Source organism: Rhinopithecus roxellana, chromosome 20 (genome assembly GCF_007565055.1).
Source record: "Rhinopithecus roxellana isolate Shanxi Qingling chromosome 20, ASM756505v1, whole genome shotgun sequence".
NCBI lineage: Eukaryota > Metazoa > Chordata > Mammalia > Primates > Cercopithecidae > Rhinopithecus > Rhinopithecus roxellana.
This window is the reverse complement of record NC_044568.1, coordinates 10,266,951-10,285,927: the sequence shown is the minus strand read 5'-3', so window position 1 is coordinate 10,285,927 and position 18,977 is coordinate 10,266,951. Positions and strand designations below refer to the sequence as shown.

At 52.4% G+C, this 18,977-nt stretch overlaps 1 protein-coding gene across 1 annotated transcript; it reads right to left on the bottom strand.

Moving 5' to 3' along the window:
* Positions 1 to 4,095: 4,095 nt before the first annotated feature.
* On the bottom strand, positions 4,096 to 8,330 carry BCKDK (branched chain keto acid dehydrogenase kinase). Its single transcript, XM_010362256.2, has 12 exons — positions 8,193 to 8,330; positions 7,256 to 7,626; positions 7,095 to 7,163; positions 6,891 to 7,001; positions 6,550 to 6,597; positions 6,350 to 6,469; positions 6,174 to 6,272; positions 5,912 to 5,985; positions 5,454 to 5,582; positions 5,284 to 5,373; positions 4,646 to 4,804; positions 4,096 to 4,549 (listed from the first exon to the last, which is right to left on the bottom strand). Exons 2-12 carry the CDS (start codon positions 7,448 to 7,450, stop codon positions 4,405 to 4,407), a joined length of 1,239 nt encoding a protein of 412 aa, XP_010360558.1. The 5' UTR covers positions 7,451 to 7,626; positions 8,193 to 8,330; the 3' UTR covers positions 4,096 to 4,404.
* Between the last annotated feature and the right edge of the window lie 10,647 nt (positions 8,331 to 18,977).

Below are 18,977 nucleotides of genomic sequence, written 5' to 3'. Positions count from 1 at the left end.
AGGAAAGGAAATATTGTAAGGATGCAGAACCCACAGATCTGAAGAGCTGACTTCATATCTGCTGTTTGGCAGGGCCAACTGTAGGACTTGAGCACCTGCAGATTTCGGTATTCACGGGTGGTGCTGGAACCAATCCTCAGCAGTTAACCCATGTATAACTATCAATCATATAACTATGTAATGGTTGAACTATCCGTCTTATCTATATACAAGTGTATTGCAGAGTACCAGACAGGGTAGGTACTCAGTAAACATTCCCTTTGGCCATTCTCTGAATCTTGTTTGATTTATAATGTGGTTACTGGGCTTGGAAACAATTCTGAGAGGAGTGGAATGCTCAGGGCCTGAGGATGGGTCTCTCAGAGGTTACAAATCAAGAAACATCTGACAGGCATGGTGGCTCATGCCTGTAATCCTAGCACTTTGGGAGACTGAGGTGGGTGGATCACGAGGTTGGGAGTTTGAGACCAGCCTGGCCAATACGGTGAAGCCCCATCTCTACAAAAAATAGAAAAATTGGCCGGGCGCGGTGGCTCACGCCTGTAATCCCAGCACTTTGGGGGGCCTAGATGGGCGGATCACAAGGTCAGGCGATCGAGACCATCCTGACTAACACGGTGAAATCCTGTCTCTAAAAATACAAAAATTAGCCTGGCGTGGTGGCGGATGCCTGTAGTCCCAGCTACACGGGAGGCTGAGGCAGGAGAATGGCATGAACCCGGGAGGCGGAGCTTGCAGTGAGTGGAGATCGCGCCACTGCACTCCAGCCTGGGTGACAGAGCGAGACTCCGTCTCAAAAAAAAAAAAATAGAAAAATTAGCCGGGCATGGTGGCGCACGCCTGTAATCTCAGCTACTCAGGAGGCTGAGGCAGGAGAATTACTTGAACCCGGGAGGCAGAGGTTGCAGTGAGCCGAGATCACGCCATTGCACTCCAATCTGAGCAACAGTGAGACTCTATCTCAAAAAAAAAAAAAATACTTGTGTTAGAATGGCAGTAGGAGGGGCTGTTAACTTGCCACTGGAGAACTGAAAGGGGCAGTGAATGCCAGGTGCCTGGCAGCATAAGAAATAAGAAATAAAAGTCAAGTGGCCAAGCACGGTGGCTCACATATGTCCCAGCACTTTGAGAGGCCAAGGCGGACGGATCACCTGAAGTCAGGAGTTCGAGACCAGCGTGGCCAACATGGTAAAGCCCCATCTCTACTAAAAATACAAAAATTAGCTGGCTATGGTGGCAGGTGTTTGTAATCCCAGCTTCTAAAAAAAAAAATCAAGCAAGAAAAGAATTGAAATTCGAATGCCTTCTCCCACTACAACCACTCTGTCTTCAAGGTTGTTATTCCACCTACCCAGGGTTCTGGCGCCTCACATTTTACTTTACCTGATATCGTCAGTTACTGATACTGTCCTTTCTAGTTAAGGATTAGCCTAGGCCTTAGAAATCCCTGATCAGGGCTACTGCATCACCCTCCGTACTTTTCTCCCTCCAATCCACTGGCCACCAATGATTCTTGTTAGAAGAATCTTGTTGCATGTTTGCAAATCTGTTTCTCCGAGAACAGTAAGGCTGGGCCAGACACGGTGAATCATACCTGTAATCTCAGCACTTTGGGAGGCTGAGGCCGGCAGATCTCTTGAGGTCAGGGGTTTGACACTAGCCTGGCTAACATGGTGAAACCCCATCTCTACTAAAAATGCAAAAATTAGCTGGGCGTGATGGCGGGCTCCTGTAATCTCAGCTACTCGGGTGGCTGAGGCAGAAAAATTGCTTGAACCCAGGAGGCGGATGATGCAGTGAGCTGAGATCTTGCCACTGCACTCCAGCCTAGGCAACAGAGTGAGACTGTGTCAAAAAACAAAAAAACGGCAGCCGGGCAGAGTGGCTCAAGCTTGTAATCCCAGCACTTTGGGAGGCCGAGACGTGCGGATCACGAGGTTAGGCGATCGAGACCATCCTGGCTAACACGGTGAAACCCTGTCTCTACTAAAAAATACAAAAAACTAGCCGCACGAGGTGGCGGGCGCCTCTAGTCCCAGCTACTCAGGAGGCTGAGGCAGGAGAATGGCATAAACCCAGGAGACGGAGCTTGCAGTGAGCTGAGATCCGGCCACTGCACTCCAGCCTGAGTGACAGAGCAAGACTGGATCTCAAAAACAAAAACAAAAACGGCTTGGCATGGTGGCTCACAGCTGTAATCCCAGCACTTTGGGAGGCCGAGGCAGGCGGATCACCTGATGTCAGGAGTTCAAGACCAGCCTGGCCAACATGGCGAAACCCCATCTCTACGAAAAATACAAAAATTAGCTGGGTGTGGTGGTATGTGCCTGTAAATCCCAGCTACTCGGGAGTCTGAGGCAGGAGAATCGCTTGAACCCAGGTTGGGGGGTGTGGGGCAGAGATTGCAGTGAGCAATCGTGCCACTGCACTCCAGCCTGGGCAACAAACTGAGACTCTGTCTCAAAAACCAAAACAAATTTAAAAAACCATGTAGGTGCTCCACCCAGATCCTCTGGGAGTTCTTGCTGTTTCTGGGTGGCCCAGATTACCTTTGATGTGCTTTCAAAGACCCACACCAGCACCTGAGACTCTTCTTAAAACTCCATCCTTAACAGAGCTGCTTGCTTTACCGACAGATTTTAACCAGTGACTGCCAAGTGGAGAAATTAATCAGTGACTCTGAGGCTTAGCTCTCTCACCTTCCACCCTAAGGCATAATTGACTGGTTCTGGGCTTTTGCCTGAGGTCACATCCTTGCTTGGCTTCCTCCCCTTCTCCTTCCTGCTTCCCCTGCTCTGTTTTGGGAGCACTTTCTTAACAAATAACGTGGACACGAATCCTCTCAGGGACTGTAACCAGAACCATCACTTCCTAGCTCAAAACTCACCCATGGGCCAGGTGCAGTGGCTCATGCCTGTAATCCCACCACTTTGGGAGGCTGGGGTGGAAGGATCATTTGAGCCCAAGAGTTCAAGTCCAGCCCAGGGCAACATAGGGTTTTGTAGAAACCCTGTTTCTACAAAAAATTTTAAAATTTAGCCTGGCATGATGGTCCCAGCTACTCAGAAGGCTGAGGTGGGAGAATCTCTTGAGCCCAGGAGTTCAAGGCTGCAGTGAACTCTGCAGCCACCATATTCCAGCCTGGGCAACAGAGCAAGACCCCATTTCTAAATAAATACCCATGGGTCCCTACTGCCTCAAGATAAATCCCATGTTTCAGGGCCCTGGCCTCTGACTGCTGCCTGCTTCTCCAGCCTCACCGTCCTGCCCTGCAGCTGGCAGGATTTTTCCGTCTAGCAAGTCACTGTGGTTTCCTGGCCCCCTCCATTTGACTTCCAGATACAACTTACCCTCCATCCCCCTGAAGGGTAGGAGATGGTACAGGCCTAGAGTCAGCCTTAGGAAGTGTGCTGTGGGAGCTCAGATGTGAAGGTAAGAGAACTTTCCAGTTCTCCTCCCAGCCCCACCAGGCCACCCTTAGGCCTTTCTTCTTCCCTGGCAAGGTGGGTAGGGTGTTCCCACCTAAGACGTCATCTGGAGTTCTGATTCAAGTCTAACCTTGAGCCTACCTGATATCTTTGTCCAAATCCTTGCTCCTCCCTATCAGGACCCCACCTTTCCTTGCAGTGGGGCACCCAGTCCCTGCTGGGGCCTGCCAGGACACAACCTTGTATGTTCTTTTCCTTGGCAGCAGCAGACACAGTATTTTTAACCTTACTCAGGCTCAGGAATCAGTTGGCTCAGGAGGTTGCCCAGTCTGGTGACCTTCACCTCTAGAAACTGTGACTGCCAGGAAAGGAAGAGTTAGAACTGAGGCCCGAAGCTGGGTCAATCTGGGCCTTCGATATTATCTGGGACCCGGAAACATTTGTTCAACGAGATGAATGAAAGCTCTTTGTGTAAGGTGCTGCAGTCATCCCACTCCCACCAAATCAAACATGCAACAGACTTGGGACCCATTCTACTCCTGGCCCACCAGGCTCTCAGGGCAGGTAAGAGACTGGGACATGAACCAGTTCAACCCAAGGGCTCAGTGAACCTGAATGGGGACAGAAACAAAAGCTCACCTGCCCTCCCCACACACAGGGCCCGAGAGGGCTTTCAAAATGTGAACTTTAATAACAAACAACAGGTCAGAGTGGGGGTTCCCCAGGAACGAGAATGATGGAGCTGTTGCTGGAGGCCTCAGGGTGCCCACTTCCCCTCTCCAAGGTCTGGAGGTGAGGAGACAATGGACCTTATTGAGGCGGGGCGGTGCCCAGCTCCATGTAAGTCCATCTGTCTGGGACCCTAAGACCCAAGATGCAGCAGCGTGTGGAGCAGGAGGCCACCCTGCCTGACCCGGGAGGTCCTGCAGGGAATGCGGCCCAGGCTGGTCAGGCGAGCAGGCCAAAGGCTGTGGGGTCAGATCCGGAAGCTTTCCTCTCGGCCATCGATGTGGCGGAGCCGCAGGTAGACATCCGTGCCAATGCCCTGCAGGGACTGCAGCTGCAGAGACCCACCGAGGTACTCCGCGTAGGCCCGTGACGTGGGCAACCCGAAGCCAAAGCTAGTGGTGGGTAGGGGGACAGGACAGGAGGCTTCAGAGGCTTGAGTCTCCTGGGGTCCCCCACCCCTCCTCCATCCTGGCCTGGCAGGGTCTCACCCGTGCATGGGTCCTGACTGGGCACCACTGTGCATGTCCAGGTGGCCAAAGAGGGGGCTGATCCGGGGGTCCTGTGTGCTGGCCTCAGCGGTAGTGAAGTGGTAGTCCATGACCCGGTCCAGATCTTTGTGAGCGATTCCTCCACCGCGGTCTGAGATCCTAGCAAGATGGCAACAATAATGGGCTTGGCTCAGCTTTGATGGGGGACTCACCACCCAGCAAGCAGACAGTGCAAAGTTTGCCTTCCTGTCCCTTCCACCCAGAGCTGGAATGTGGTCCACCTCGACTCTTGGGCCTTGTTTGTATCATCCTCACCTCTGCCAGGGCCACTGACTGCTTATACCTTCTCACAGGATGTGACATTTATCCTCAGCCCAGCATCCTAGACCAACTCCTGACTGCTTCTCAATTTCAAGCTCCTCAGCTGCTGACAGAGGCAGGATACCTAGGCCTGCGGCTGGCCCCAGATCCATTAATAAGCAGCTCATGGCCATCTCAGGATCCAGAGAATAGTTTATCTGGTCAGGGACCAAGTCCCAGAATGGGGCAGGAAGGGGCTCAAGGTCCTAGATCAAGTCAGAAACAGTGCCTGGATCCCCATCCCATCCACCTCAGCCGAACTCCCACTCGGGGCAAACCTGATGATCAGATCGACATCATTGTTGGCGATGGTGATGACCACATCTGGGACATTGTAGGGAGTGTCTAGGTGACTCTCCATTGTGGCTCTATGCAGAGGGGAAAGACCAGTAAGTAGAAGCACCCTGGTTCCTGTCTGCCTCCCACCCAGCACATCCAGCCATCCCACCTCATAGCATTCTTGAGCAGCTCCGGCAGGATGTAGTCCAGTGGCATAGGGATGAAGGGAAACCGGGCGGCCACGTGGCCATTGATGCGGACACGGGGCGCATTGCCATACTTGTGCTCACACAGGCGTCTGTGGACGGGAGCGACGGTTCAGTCAGGGGCCCCTCCACCAGTGGTTTGCAACTGGAGACAATTCTGCCCCCCTAAGTAATATATGGCAATGTACAGAGACATTTTTGTTTGTCACAACTAGGCAATACTACTGGCGCCAGGGATGCTGCTGAACTTCCTAACATGCACAGGGCAGCCCCTATGACAAAGAATTATCTGGCTGGAAATGTCAATAGTGCCATCATTGAGAAACCCTGCTCCCCACAGACCATGCCCCAGGCAAGGGCTCAGACCCAATCCTTCCCTGCCCCAGACGTCTGACCACCCACTGAGCCATTCTTGCCTCACCTGGCAAAGTCCACCCACTTCTCAATAATCTTCTTTGGTGAGAGACGAGTACAGATGATGCCGACAAAGTCAGGCTGGCCGGAGAAAGGAGGTCAGGACTACCCACACCCCTAGCCCCACCCCCAGATGCTGGCAACTTCGGAACTGCCCCAAAGCACCAGCTCCACAGCCTCAACCCCCAGGCCCCTGACACGGATCCCCAGCCCAGTCTCCTCTGTCTCACTTAACGTTCCCAGGCGGGTCTCAGGTCCCAGAGCCCCACCTTGTCCTCATGCAGCGCCAGGTGATGCGTGGCCAACATGCGGATTCCAAGCCTCGAAGTCAGCGTCTTGTCCAAGAAGTAGCGGACGAGCTTTTCATCCTGTAAAGAGTGAGGTCTCAGGATCCCGTGCCCTTCCCAGCCCCCAGCAGGCCCAACCCCTTCTTCACTGCCCCAACCTCTATGTGCTTCCGGCTCTCACGCAGGCCCTCTGCCAAGAGGGTCACCACATCCTTGTGGTCATCCAGCAGCTGTCGCACCAGCTGGCAGTACCGGGTGTCGTCCGCCTGGTCCTTAATCTGCAGGTCACAGAGTCATGAGGAAGGGTGGTCCAAGACCAACCTCTCAGCCCCTCACCCTGCTCTGGCCCAGCACTCACTGGAGGGAAGTCTGTCAGTTTCTGGAAGGCACGGATGTATAGCTCGTGCTGCAACGAAGAGGTGTGGGAATTCACAGAGCCGCATGGGCACTGACCAGAGAACGGCCACCCCCACCTACCCATGGGGATCACCACCCAACTGGTCGACCACGTGATCAAACCCCTACTGCCACCCTTCCAGGCTCCATGAATACACACCTTTGGCTTCTGAGGGCCTGGGGTTGAATCCTGTGTGGCCCTGACACCTTTAGGCAAGCAATTGTCTGCCACTCTGGGCCCCAGACTCCCCACTTGCCCCCTGGGCAGGGTGGCCCACTGACTGAAGGTCCTCTCTACCTTACCACGTGCAGTATGGTGGGGTTGCAGCCAATGATGAAAGGAAGGCAGCGGAAGCCCTTGATGCGGTGAGCAATCCTCACTGGAAGTTCTTGTTGCAGGTACCGAGCACTTTTCTAGGAGAAAAAGAAAAGGGAAGGCAGGGCTGGAGCCTGAGTGTCCCTGAGAGCTCCAGGATCCACGAGGAAAATAGAGGGCGTGAATCTTACCAGAAGGTGGCTGCCGTCCTGAGAGCGGCCGGAGTAGAGCATCATGGTGGGCGTGAGGCGGACTGAGGGCTAGGGAGGGAGAGGGGCCTTGAGCAGAGAACCCCCAACACTGTCCCTCGCAGCCACATCCCTGACCCCGGGCTCGCCGCCCCCTTGCGCACCTTCTCCGCTGCCGCGTCGATGGCAGACTGGTTGTAAAAGGAGGTTACGGTCTTGGAGCGCTCCCGAGCCATCTCCACGTGGTGTGTGTCGGTGGCTGACGTCGAGCGGGCACGGAGCGCCAGTGCGGGCCCCAGGAGGGGCCGGAGCGGAGGCCTGCCTCGGGGGCCGCTCCCCAGTACCGACGCCAGGATCATCGTCCTGCTCCTTTCAGATCTGGTGGCCGCTAGGGCTGAGGACCCGCTAGGGCTGAGGACCCAGGTGACCCGAAATGGCGCAAGGGGGTGTGGGTGGGTAGGGGCTCTTCTCCGACTTCAGGGACCAGGGTGCATAGAGGATGCTGACAGGCTCAGCCCTCGGAGGGCGCTCCCATCTACCGGGGCAGGGAAGAGGAAGTTGTAAGGATCTGAATCCACACAGCCTGCACCGTATCTCCACCTGTGCATCACTCTACCCAGACCCGGGCGACCTCTCCCCACCCCTCCCACCGCTTCCCCAGAGGCACACAGGCTGCGCCCAAAGGACCTAGCCTCCTGGGGCTTCTATTCCCCAACCCGAGGCTCTACTGGGGGTGGGAGGGCTAACGGGGGAGGAGCCCCTCAGACCCTTCCAGCCTGAAAACCTCGCCGCGGCGCCTTGGGGTCCCGGACACCCTCCTCAGAGGGCGGGACTGCCCCTGCCTGCCCAGCACCTTCAAACTCGGGCCCCGGGAGCACGGCCAGCGGACATGCGACACCAGCGCTGGGTCCCCGGGGCCAGCTCGGGAGGGTGCGGCCCGGAGTCCCCAGCGGAGGCCCCCACGCCGGTCACTTGGTTCGGCCCGGATGCCCCCCCATATGGTAGATGCCACCCCGTCTGCGCGCCCGCGCTGTGATGGAGGCTGCGGACGTACGCCGCGGGGCCTCCGCGGACTCGGTAAGCCGGAGTCGCCCCACTTACCGCGGGGCCGGAGCCAGGGCCCGGGTCCCAGCGGAAGGGCTCGAACAGTCCACCCGCCGGGAGCCCAGCAGCCTGCGCCTCTGCCGCCGTGACGTCGCGTGGGCGGCAGCGCCTGGTGTGTCCTGGGAGTTGTAGTTTGATCTGAGGACGTGCAGCCCCCGGGCGCCCCCGCATCCAGGCCACGCCCCTGCTCCCGGACCCCAAACAGCACCGTTTCCTCCACACGGCTTCCGAGGCTCTCCGTGTCCCTCCCGGCCTCTATCTTCCGCTCCATGAAACGGGCTTCCTGGGAGCTGGAAGATCTTAGATGTAAAGCGCACAAATCACGTCCTACCTGACTCTTTCTCGGAGGTCTTGTCCTCCTTCCAGTTCTTGGTTCATTTATGGGAAACCAGGCTGGCTGGTTCAAACCCCAGCTCCTTAATATCTGGAGCAAGTGATTTAACTGCTCAGTGCTTGGTAAGATGAAGAAGTATCATCAGTCTTGAGGTTGTGTGGATTACATGAATTTATATGACTGCCTAAAACAGTGCCAGGCGTGGAATTAGCACTATATAAGGGTTAGGCATTATTATTATTATTCACTCATGTCTGCAGAGAATGCAAGTCGCTGACTGGGTGTCTTTTATGCACCAGGAGAGGAGATTGGGCAGTGAGTTGAATAGATCTTTCCGTGCTCTGCACAAGAAAACAGTTTCAGTTATCATTTGCTGTGATGAGCACTTTCAGAGGAGGCTGCGGGAGCCTCAGATAGGAACTGAGACAGCTGTGTAGGTGCAGCCTGAGCAGGACTTGCAAGGGAGCAGGGTGGGGTGTGTGGCAGGATAGACAACAGCCCAGATGGTCTGAGGATATGGCTGGAGCCATATGGGATCTGGGAAGGAGAAGGGAGGCGGCAGAGAGCGAAGGACAAGTCTACATTTGTCCTAGGGTGGTTAGGAACCACTGAAGGGTTTTAACTGGTGAGCTCTCCTCAGACAGAACCCCCTGTCTGCCGTGATTTAGAGTGGGGCATTTGGTGAGAACAAAGGCAGAGAAACCAGAAAGAAGGCAATTACTTTAGGTTGGGCGCGGTGGCTCACGTCTGTAATCCCAGCACTTTGGGAAGACAAGGTGGGCGGATCTCTTGGATGTTCCAGACTCAGTCTAGCCAACATGGCGTAAACCCCATCTCTACTAAAGATACAAAAATCAGTCGGATGTTTTTTTTTGGGTGGGGGGAGTGCCTGTAATCCCAGCTACTCGGGAGGCTGAGACAGGAGAGTCGCTCAAACCCGGGAGGTGGAGGTTGCAGTGAGCTGATATCTCACCACTGCTCTCCCGCCTGGGCAACAAGAGCAAAACTTCGTCGCAAAAAAAAAAAAAAAAAAAAAAAAAAAGAAAAGAAAACAAAATTATCCAGGGAGGAGGTGCTGGAAGGGACACGTTTCAGTGTGTGCATGTGCATAGGTGTGTAGTGTGTATCTGTACTAACTGGAATTTTCTTTACCATGGCTATATATTTCCTAAACATGTTCAATTAAAAGTGCTAAGTGAAGCAAGTGACATTTTTGGAGGCTGTCTTTTTTAATTTATTTATATGGAGATGGGGTCTTGCTCTGTTGCTCAAGCTGGAATACAGTGGCTCCATCCTAGCTCACTGCAGCCTCCAACTTAAGTGATCCTCCCACCTCAGCCTCAAGTAGCTGAGACTGTAAGTGTGCACACTACCCCGGGGTAATTTTTTGCCCCCTCAAGCAATCCTTTTGCCACGGCCTTCCAAAGTGCTGGGATTACAGATGTAACCCACTGTGCCTGGCCTATTTTTTGTTAGAGCTGGGGTCTCGCCATGTTGCCCAGGCTGGTCTCAAATTCCTGGCCTCAGCCTCCTGAGTAGTTGGGGTTATAGGAGTGAGCCACCGGACCTGGAGGCTGTCTTTAAACTTGGAGGTCGAACAGGTGCGGTGGCTCACGCTTGTAATCCTAGCACTTTGAGAGGCTGAGGCGGGCGGATCACCTGAGGTCAGGAGTTCGAGACCAGCCTGGCCAACATGGTGAAACCCTGTCTTTACTACAACTACAAAAATTAGCCAGATGCAGTGGCACGCGCCTGTAATTCCTGCTACTCTGGAGGCTGAGGCAGAAGAATTGCTTGAACCCGGGAGGCGGAGGTTGCAGTGAGCCAAGATCGGGCCACTGCACTCTAGCCTGGGCGACAGAGCGAGACTCTGTCTCAAAAATAAATAAATAGGCCGGGCGCGGTGGCTCACGCCTGTGATCCCAGCACTTTGGGAGGCCGAGGCGGGTGGATCACGAGGTCAGGAGATCGAGACCATCCTGGCTAACACGGTGAAATCCCGTCTCTACTGAAAAATAGAAAAAATTAGCCGGGGGTTGTGGTGGGTGCCTGTAGTCCCAGCTACTCGGGAGGCTAAGGCAGGAGAATGGCGTGCACCGGGGAGGCGGAGCTTGCAGTGAGCCGAGATGGCGCCACTGCACTCCAGCCTGGGCGACAGAGCGAGACTCCGTCTCAAAATAATAATAATAATGATGATGATGATAATAATAAATAATAATAAACTTGGAGGTGAAAAAATAAATAATAATAAATATAAACTTGGAGGGAAGACTCCTCACCGTGGCTGGCCTGCCTGAGCAACTGGGGGCCGACCACAGGAAAGGGGTGTCCTGTGTCTCTGGGTTTCCTCTTTGCCCCCCACCCACACCGTTCCCACCCGTTATTTCCCAACGTCCTGGAGTACAGCCAGGCGGCGGCAGCCCCGAGGCAGGCACGGCTGGAGCCCATGGGAGAAGGGCAAGTGGTAAGGGTGCCCCTGGCGGGGAGGACGGGCTGCGCAAAGCAGCAAAGGACTGGCAGTGCTCTGTGCGCCAGAATCCGGAGCTCACGTGGCCGCGGCGTGGACAGGAGCCGCAGGCGGAGGAGGCTGCGGCTGCCACCGAAGTGGAGGCGTCTGGCACAGGCTTCACCCCATTTGACCCGGCGCGCTCGGCCACTGCTCGGCCCGGAGTCGCTGCTGCCCCCGGCGGCGGAGGTTGGTCATGCACCCTGCGACCCCCTCTTCAGAATACTGCATACAGGTCAGGCAGCTTTCTAAGCGCTTTCGATGTGTTTTTAAAAATATACATATACTCGATGTAAAAGAGAACTGTATGTATTTATTTATCGAGACAAGATATCGTGCATGTCGCCAAGGCTGGAGTGCAGTGGTGCGATCACAGCTCACTACAGCCTCGAACTTCTGTTCTCAAGCAATCCTCCTGCCTCAGTCTCCCAAAGCACTAGAATTACAGGCATGAGCCCCACGCCTGGCCTACAACATTATTTTATTTTATTTTATTTTATTTTATTTTATTTTATTTTTTCTGAAACAGTGTCTCACTCTGTTACCCAGGCTAGAATGCAATGGCATGTTCATGGCTTAGGGCAGCCAAAACATCCCTGACTCAAGCAATCCTCCTACCTCAGCCTCTCGAGTGGCTGTGACCACAGGTGCCTGCCACCACACCCAGCTGATTTTTAAAAATTTTTTATAGGGACAGGATCTCCTTATGTTGCTCAGGCTGGTATTGATGGACTTTCTGGCCTCAAGCGATACTCCCATCTCAGCTTCCCAAAGTGTTGGGATTACAGGCGTGAGCCACAACTAACTTCTTCTTCTTCTTTTTTTTTTTTTTTTTTTTTGAGACACAGTCTCGCTCCATAGCCCAGGCTGAAGTGCAGTGGCGTGATCTTGGCTCACTGCAGCCTTCACCTCCCGGGTTCAAAGGATTCTCCTGCTTCAGCCTCCCAAGTAGCTGGGATTACAGGCATGCACCACCACACCTGGATAATTTTTAGTAGAGAAGGGTTTCTCCATGTTGGCCAGGCTGGTGCCCTGTATGAATTATTTATTGCTGTGTAACAAATTACCCCCAAAACATAGCACCATGCTGGAGTGCAATGGCACCATCTCAGCTCACTGCAACTTCTGCCTCCCGGGTTCAAGCGATTCTCCTGCTTCAGCCTCCCTAGTAGCTGGGATTACAGGTGCCCACCACCATGCCCAGCTAATTTTTTGTATTTTTAGTGGAGACAGGGTTTCACTATGTTGGCCACGCTGGTCTCCATCTCCTGACCTCAGGTGATCCACCCACCTCAGCCTCCCAAAGTGCTGGGATTACAGGCATGAGCCACCATACTCTGCTCAAACATAACATCTTTATTTTTTTTTTTTTTTTTTTTTTTTTTTTTTTTTTTTTTTTTTGAGACGGAGTCTCGCTCTGTCGCCCAGGCTGGAGTGCAGTGGCCGGATCTCAGCTCACTGCAAGCTCCGCCTCCCGGGTTTACGCCATTCTCCTGCCTCAGCCTCCCAAGTAGCTGGGACTACAGGCACCCGCCAACTCGCCCGGCTAGTTTTTTGTATTTTTTAGTAGAGACGGGGTTTCGCCGTGTTAGCCAGGATGGTCTCGATCTCCTGACCTCGCGATCCACCCATCTCGGCCTCCCAAAGTGCTGGGATTACAGGCTTGAGCCACCGCGCCCGGCCCATAACATCTTTAAAAAATTTTTTTTAATAGAGACAAGGTCTCACTATGTTGCCCAGGCTGTTCTTGAACTTGGACTCCTGAGCTCAAGTGATCCTCCCACCTCGGCCTTCCAAAGTGCTGGGATTACAGGTGTGAGCCACTGTGCCCCACCAATATCTTAAAACAATAAACACTGGCCAGGCGTGGTGGCTCACACTTGTAATCCCAGCATTTTGGGAGGCCAAGGTGGGCAGATCATGAGGTCAGAAGATCGAGACTATCCTGGCTAACACGGTGAAACCCCGTCTCTACTGAAAATACAAAACACTTAGCTGGGCGTGGTGGCAGGCGCCTGTAGTCCCAGCTACTCAGGAGGCTGAAGCAGGAGAATGGCATGACCCCGGGAGGTGGAGTTTGTAGTGAGCCGAGATCGTGCCACTGTGCTCCAGCCTGGGCAACAGAGTGAGACCTCAAAACAAACAAACAAACAAACAAACAAAAAACAATAAAACTTGTTCTCACACACAGTTTTCTTGGGTCAGGAATCTGGGAGCAGCTTAGCCAGGGGGTTCTGGCTCAGGGTCTCTCATGAAGTGCAGTCAAAATGTTGGCCATGCCGGGTGCGGTGGCTCACGCCTGTAATGCCAGCACTTTGGGAGGCCGAGGCAGGCGGATCACGAGGTCAGGAGATCAAGACTATTCCTGGCTAATACGGTGAAACCCCATCTCTACTAAAAATACAAAATATTAGCCAGGCATGGTGGTACACACCTGTAGTCCCAGCTACTCGGGAGGCTGAGGCAGGAGAATTGCTTGAACCCGGGAGGTGGAGCTTGCAGTGAGCCAAGATTGTGCCACTGCACTCCAGCCTGGGCAACAAAGCGAGACTTCGTCTCAAAAAAAAAAAAAAAAAAAAAAAAATGTTGGCCAATGCTACTGTTATCTGAAGGCGTGACTGTTTTACAGAATCTGATTCCAAGGTAACTCCCTTGTATGCCCAGCAGGTTAATGCTGGTTGTTGGCAGGAGGCCTGTCATTCTCAGGGTTGGGGTCCAGCCCCAGCTGAGGTGTGAGAGGAATGGGTGGACGTGAGGCATGGAGCGAGAAGAACGCTCAAGAGACAGCAGGTAAATAAGACATGGTTTTATTCAGCAGGTCTCTCATCATCAGCATCTTACTCTCAAACTGTCTGCTGCTTACTTCGGCGGCTGGCTCCCACACACACACAGCTGTGTGGCCAGCTCTCCCTTCAGGGTCAGCAGCTTCACTCTTTCTTTTCTTTTCTTTCTTTCTTTTTTTTTTTCTGAGACGGAGTCTCGTGCTATTGCCCAGGCTGCAGTGCAGTGGTGTGATCTCAGCTCACTGCAATCTCTGCCTCCTGGGTTCAAGCAATTCTCCTGCCTCAGCCTCCTGAGTAGCTGGGATTACAGGCATGCACCACCATGGCCGGCTAATTTTTGTATTTTTAGTTGAGATCAGGTTTCACCATGTTGAGCGGGCTGGTCTCAAACTCCTGACCTCGTGATCCACCCACCTTGGCCTCCCAAAGTACTGAGATTACAGGCATGAGCCACCACGCCCTGCAGCTTCACTATTTCTCCCTCTTGGCACCAGCAAGCTGAGCTGTGTCTTGGCTTCCCTGAGATGGACAGCTCTGGCTTTCTCTCTTTCTCTGGACACAAGCACCTGCACAAGAGCCATGTCCCATGTCAAGCCATGTTGGGCCGAGCCCCGTGCACAGTGTCAGCAGGGCAATTATACCTTTTACGGACAACAGTGGCTCAGAGCCAAGTGATAAGCCTTCCCATGTTATGGCTACACGGCTGTGATAACAAGTGGAGCTATATGCCTGCACTCTAAACTCACTGAGTCACTCTGGATGTTTACTTTGGCCTATGCCCACTTGACTGCAGCACACCCATGTTCCTTATAGGGCTTCAGTTCCTCACTAAGGAGACCTCTCCCTAGGGTTACTTGAGTGCCTTCGTATCATGGTAGCTGGCTTTGTCTAGAATGAGTGATCTACAAAGGAGCAAAATGGAAGCCACAATATCTTCATGATTTAGCCTCTAAAGTCACACATTGTCATTTCTGCATTATCCCAATGGGCCAGTTCAGCCCCTTTCAATGTGAGGAGAGACTGCCCATGGTATCAATACCAGGAAGCAGGAATCATTGAGGACCATTTTGGAAGCTGACTATCAAAGCCTTGAGGCTGCCATGCTGTGAGGAAGCCCAAGCTAGCCCATGCAGAGGACGACATGGATAGGCCCAGAGACTACTGAGAGAGAGGGAGATGCTAGGTTATCTTTCAGTTGCTTTAGCTGCTCATTGTTCCAGCTTTAGCCACCATCTGCCTGCAATTGTATGAGCCAGAAATAGCCAGGTAATATTGTCTTCCCAAATTCCTAGTGCACAAAAACTGTCAGAGGCTGGGGGCAGTGGCTCACTCCTGTAATCCCAGCAGCACTTTGGGAAGCCAAGGTGGGAGAATTGCTTGAGCCCAGGAGTTAGAGGCAACATAACAACACCTTGTCTCTAACAGGAAAAAAAAAGAAAAAAAAAAAAAAAAAAAAAAGAGCCAGGCACCGTGGCTCATGCCTGTAATCCCAGCACTGAGATTACAGGCCAAGGAGGGTGGATCATGAGATCAGGAGTTCGAGACCAGCCTGGCCAATATGGTGAAACCCCATCTCTACTGAAAATGCAAAAATCAGCCGGGCATAGTGGCTGGCACCTGTAATCACAGCTACTCAGGAGGCTAAGGCAGGAGAATAGCTTAAATCTGGGAGGCGGAGAGTGCAGTGAGCCAAGATTGCACCACTGCATTCCAGCCTGGGCGACAGAGCAGGACTATCTCAAATAAATAAATAAATAAATAAAATGCTAGAAGAAAATATAGTCGGTCGGGGTGTGGTGGCTCACGCCTGTAGTCCCAGCACTTTGGGAGGCCAGGGCAGGCGGATCACCTGAGGTCGGGAGTTCAAGACCAGCCTGACCAACATGGAGAAACCCTGTCTCTACTAAAAATACAAAATTAGCCGGGTGTGGTGGCACATGCCTATAATCCCAGCTACTAGGGAGGCTGAGGCAGGAGAATCACTTGAACCTGGGAGGCAGAGGTTGCGGTGAGCTGAAATCGTGCCATTGCACTCCAGCCTGGGCAACAAAAGTGAAACTCTGTCTCAAAAAAAAAAAAAAAAAAAAAAGGCCTGGCACGGTGGCTCACGCCTGTAATTCCAGCATTTTGGGAGGCTGAGGCGGGTGGATCACAAGGTCAGGAGATCGAGACCATCCTGGCTAACACGGTGAAACACCATCTCTACTAAAAAATAGAAAAAATCAGCTGGGCGTGGTGGTGGGCGCCTGTAGTCCCAGCTGCTCGGGAGACTGAGGCAGCAGAATGGCGACAGAGCGAGACTCCGTGATCCCGTCTCAAAAAATAAAGAAAGAAAGAAAAGAAAATATGGTCAAAATCTTTTATAACTCGAAGTGAGGAAGGCAATCTCGGCTCACTACAACTTCCGCCTCCCAGGTTCAAATGATTCTCCTGCCTCAGCCTCCTGAGTAGCTGGGATTACAGGTCCCCGCCACCATGCCCAGCTAATTTTTGTATTTTTAGTAGAGATGGGGTTTCGCCATGTAGGCCGGGCTTGTCTTAAACTCCTGACTTCAGGTGATCCACCCACCTCAGCCTCCCAAAGTGCTGGGATTACAGGTAGCATGAGCCACCATGCCCCACCTAATTTTAAAAATATTTATAGGCCGGGCGCGGTGGCTCAAGCCTGTAATCCCAGCACTTTGGGAGGCCGAGGCGGGCGGATCACAAGGTCAGGAGATCGAGACCATCCTGGCTAACATGGTGAAACCCCGTCTCTACTAAAAAATACAAAAAACTAGCCGGGCGAGGCGGCGGGCGCCTGTAGTCCCAGCTACTCGGGAGGCTGAAGCAGGAGAATGGCGTGAACCCGGGAGGCGGAGCTTGCAGTGAGCTGAGATCTGGCCAGTGCACTCCAGCTTGGGTGACAGAGCGAGACTCGGTCTCAAAAAAAAAAAAAAAAAAAAAAAAATATTTATAAAGACAGAGTCTTGCCACATTGCCCAGACCTGTCTCGAAACTCCTGGGCTCAAGTTATTGTCCTGTCTGAGCCTCCCAAAGTGACTATAGGTGCACACCTCCCCAAAGGGACTACAGGTGCACACCACCACACCCGGCTAATTTTGTTTATTTTTTGTGGAGTCAGGGTTTCACTGTGTTGTCCAGGGTGTCTCAAACTCCTGGGCTCAAGTTGTCCTGCTGCCTCAGCCACCCAAAGTGCTGGGATTATAGGCATAAGTCACTGCACCCGGCCCCAGTGTGTGTCTTCTGAGGCTAAGTCATAAAGAGATTGCGGCTTCTATTTTGCTTCCTCTTAGATCACTCATTCTGGGGGGAAGCCAACAATAAATAACAGGAACACACCAGGAAACCAGAGAAAGCTGAGATACAGGCCTAATGCCCAGTCCTCTGTATTCATTTCTAATTGATGCTGTAACAAGTTACTACACATTTAATGACTTAAAACAACAAAAATTTATCTTATAGTTCTGTAGCTTAGAAGTCTGACAGAGTCTCACTGGGCTGAAATCAAGATATTGATAGTTCCTTACTGGTGACTCTAGGGTGAGAATCCAGTTCTTTATCCTTTCTTGCCTTTAGAGGCCACCCGTATTTATTAGCTCACAACCCCCTTCCTCCATCTTCAAACCAGCAACATTGCAGCTCTCTGTGTCTTTTTTCTTTACTCACATCTCCCTCTGACTCTCTTCTGTCATCCTCCTTCATTTTTTAAGGACCCTTGTGGGCCAGGCACGGTGGTTCATGCCTGTAATCCCAGCACTTTGAGAGGCGGAGGCAGGTGGAACACCTGAGGTCATGAGTTCGAGACCAGCCTGGCCAACATGGCAAAACCCCATCTCTACTGAAAATACAAAAATTGGACCAGGCACGGTGACTCACATCCGTATTCACCGCACTTTGAGAGGCTGAGGCAGGTGGATCACTTGAGGTCAGGAGTTCAAGACCGGCCTGGCCAACATGGTGAAACCCTGTCTCTACTTAAAAAAAAAAAAATTACAATAATTAGTTGGGCATGGTGGTGGGCACCTATAATCCCAGCTACCTGGGAGGCTGACAGAGCAAGACTCTGTCTCAAAATAAAAATTAAGATAAATAATAATAAATAAATAAAAATCAGCAAATTAGGCCAGGTGTGGTGGTGGCTCATGCCTGTACTCACAGCACTTTGAGGCAGGAAGGTTGCTTGAAACCAGAAGTTTAGACCAGCCTGGGAAACAAAGTGAGACCCCGTCTCTACAAAAATAAAAATAAATTATCCAGGTGTGGTGGGACGTATTTGCACTCCTAGCTACTAGGGAGGCTGAGGTGCAAGAATCGTTTGAACCTGGGAGGCAGAGGTTGCAGTGAGTTATGACAGTGCCACTACACTCCAGCCTGTGTGTCAAGGGTCTTTAAACAAATAAAATATGCTGGGCACGGTGGCTTACACTTGTAATCCCAGCACTTTGGGAGGCTGAGGTGGGCAGATCACGAAGTCAGGAGTTCGAGACCAGCCTGGCCAACATAGTGAAACCCTGTCTCTACTAAAAATACAAAAATTAGCCAGGCATGATTGCATGTGCCTATAGTCCCAACTACTGGGGAGGCTGAGGCAGGAGAATGGCTTGAACCCGGGGGGTGGAAGTTACAGTGAGCCAAGATTGTGCCACTGTACTCCAGCCTAGGCAACAGAGCGAGACTCTGTCTCAAAAATAAAAATAAAAATAAATCAATAGAGCCTGGTGCGGTGCCTCACGCCTATAATCCCAGCACTTTGGGAGACCCAGGCACGTGGATCACCTGAGGTCAGGAGTTTGAGACCAGCCTGACCAATATGGAGAAACCCCATCTCTACTAAAAATACAAAAAATTAGCTGGGCGTGGTGGTGCATGCCTATAATCCCAGCTACTCAGGAGGCTAAGGCAGGAGAATCACTTTAACCCGGGAGGTGGAGGTTGCGGTGAGCCGAGATAGCACCATTGCATTTTAGCCTGGGCAACAAGGGCAAAACTCCATCTCAAAAATAAATAAATAAATAAATAAATAAATAGGCCGGGCACGGTGACTCACGCCTGTAATCCCAGCACTTTGGGAGGCTGAGGTGGGCGGATCACCTGAGGTCAGGAGTTTGAGACCAGCCTGGCCAATATAGTGAAACCCCATCTCTACTAAAAGTTAA

Excerpts from the sequence above, each read along its gene's own strand:
- BCKDK (XM_010362256.2), bottom strand. The coding sequence starts at position 7,450 with ATGATCCTGGCGTCGGTACTGGGGAGCGGCCCCCGAGGCAGGCCTCCG. Across the intron at positions 6,470-6,549 it reads AACTGACAGACTTCCCTCCA|ATTAAGGACCAGGCGGACGA; the intron begins GTGAGTGCTGGG and ends TGTGACCTGCAG. Across the intron at positions 4,805-5,283 it reads GATGTCGATCTGATCATCAG|GATCTCAGACCGCGGTGGAG; the intron begins GTTTGCCCCGAG and ends CCATCTTGCTAG.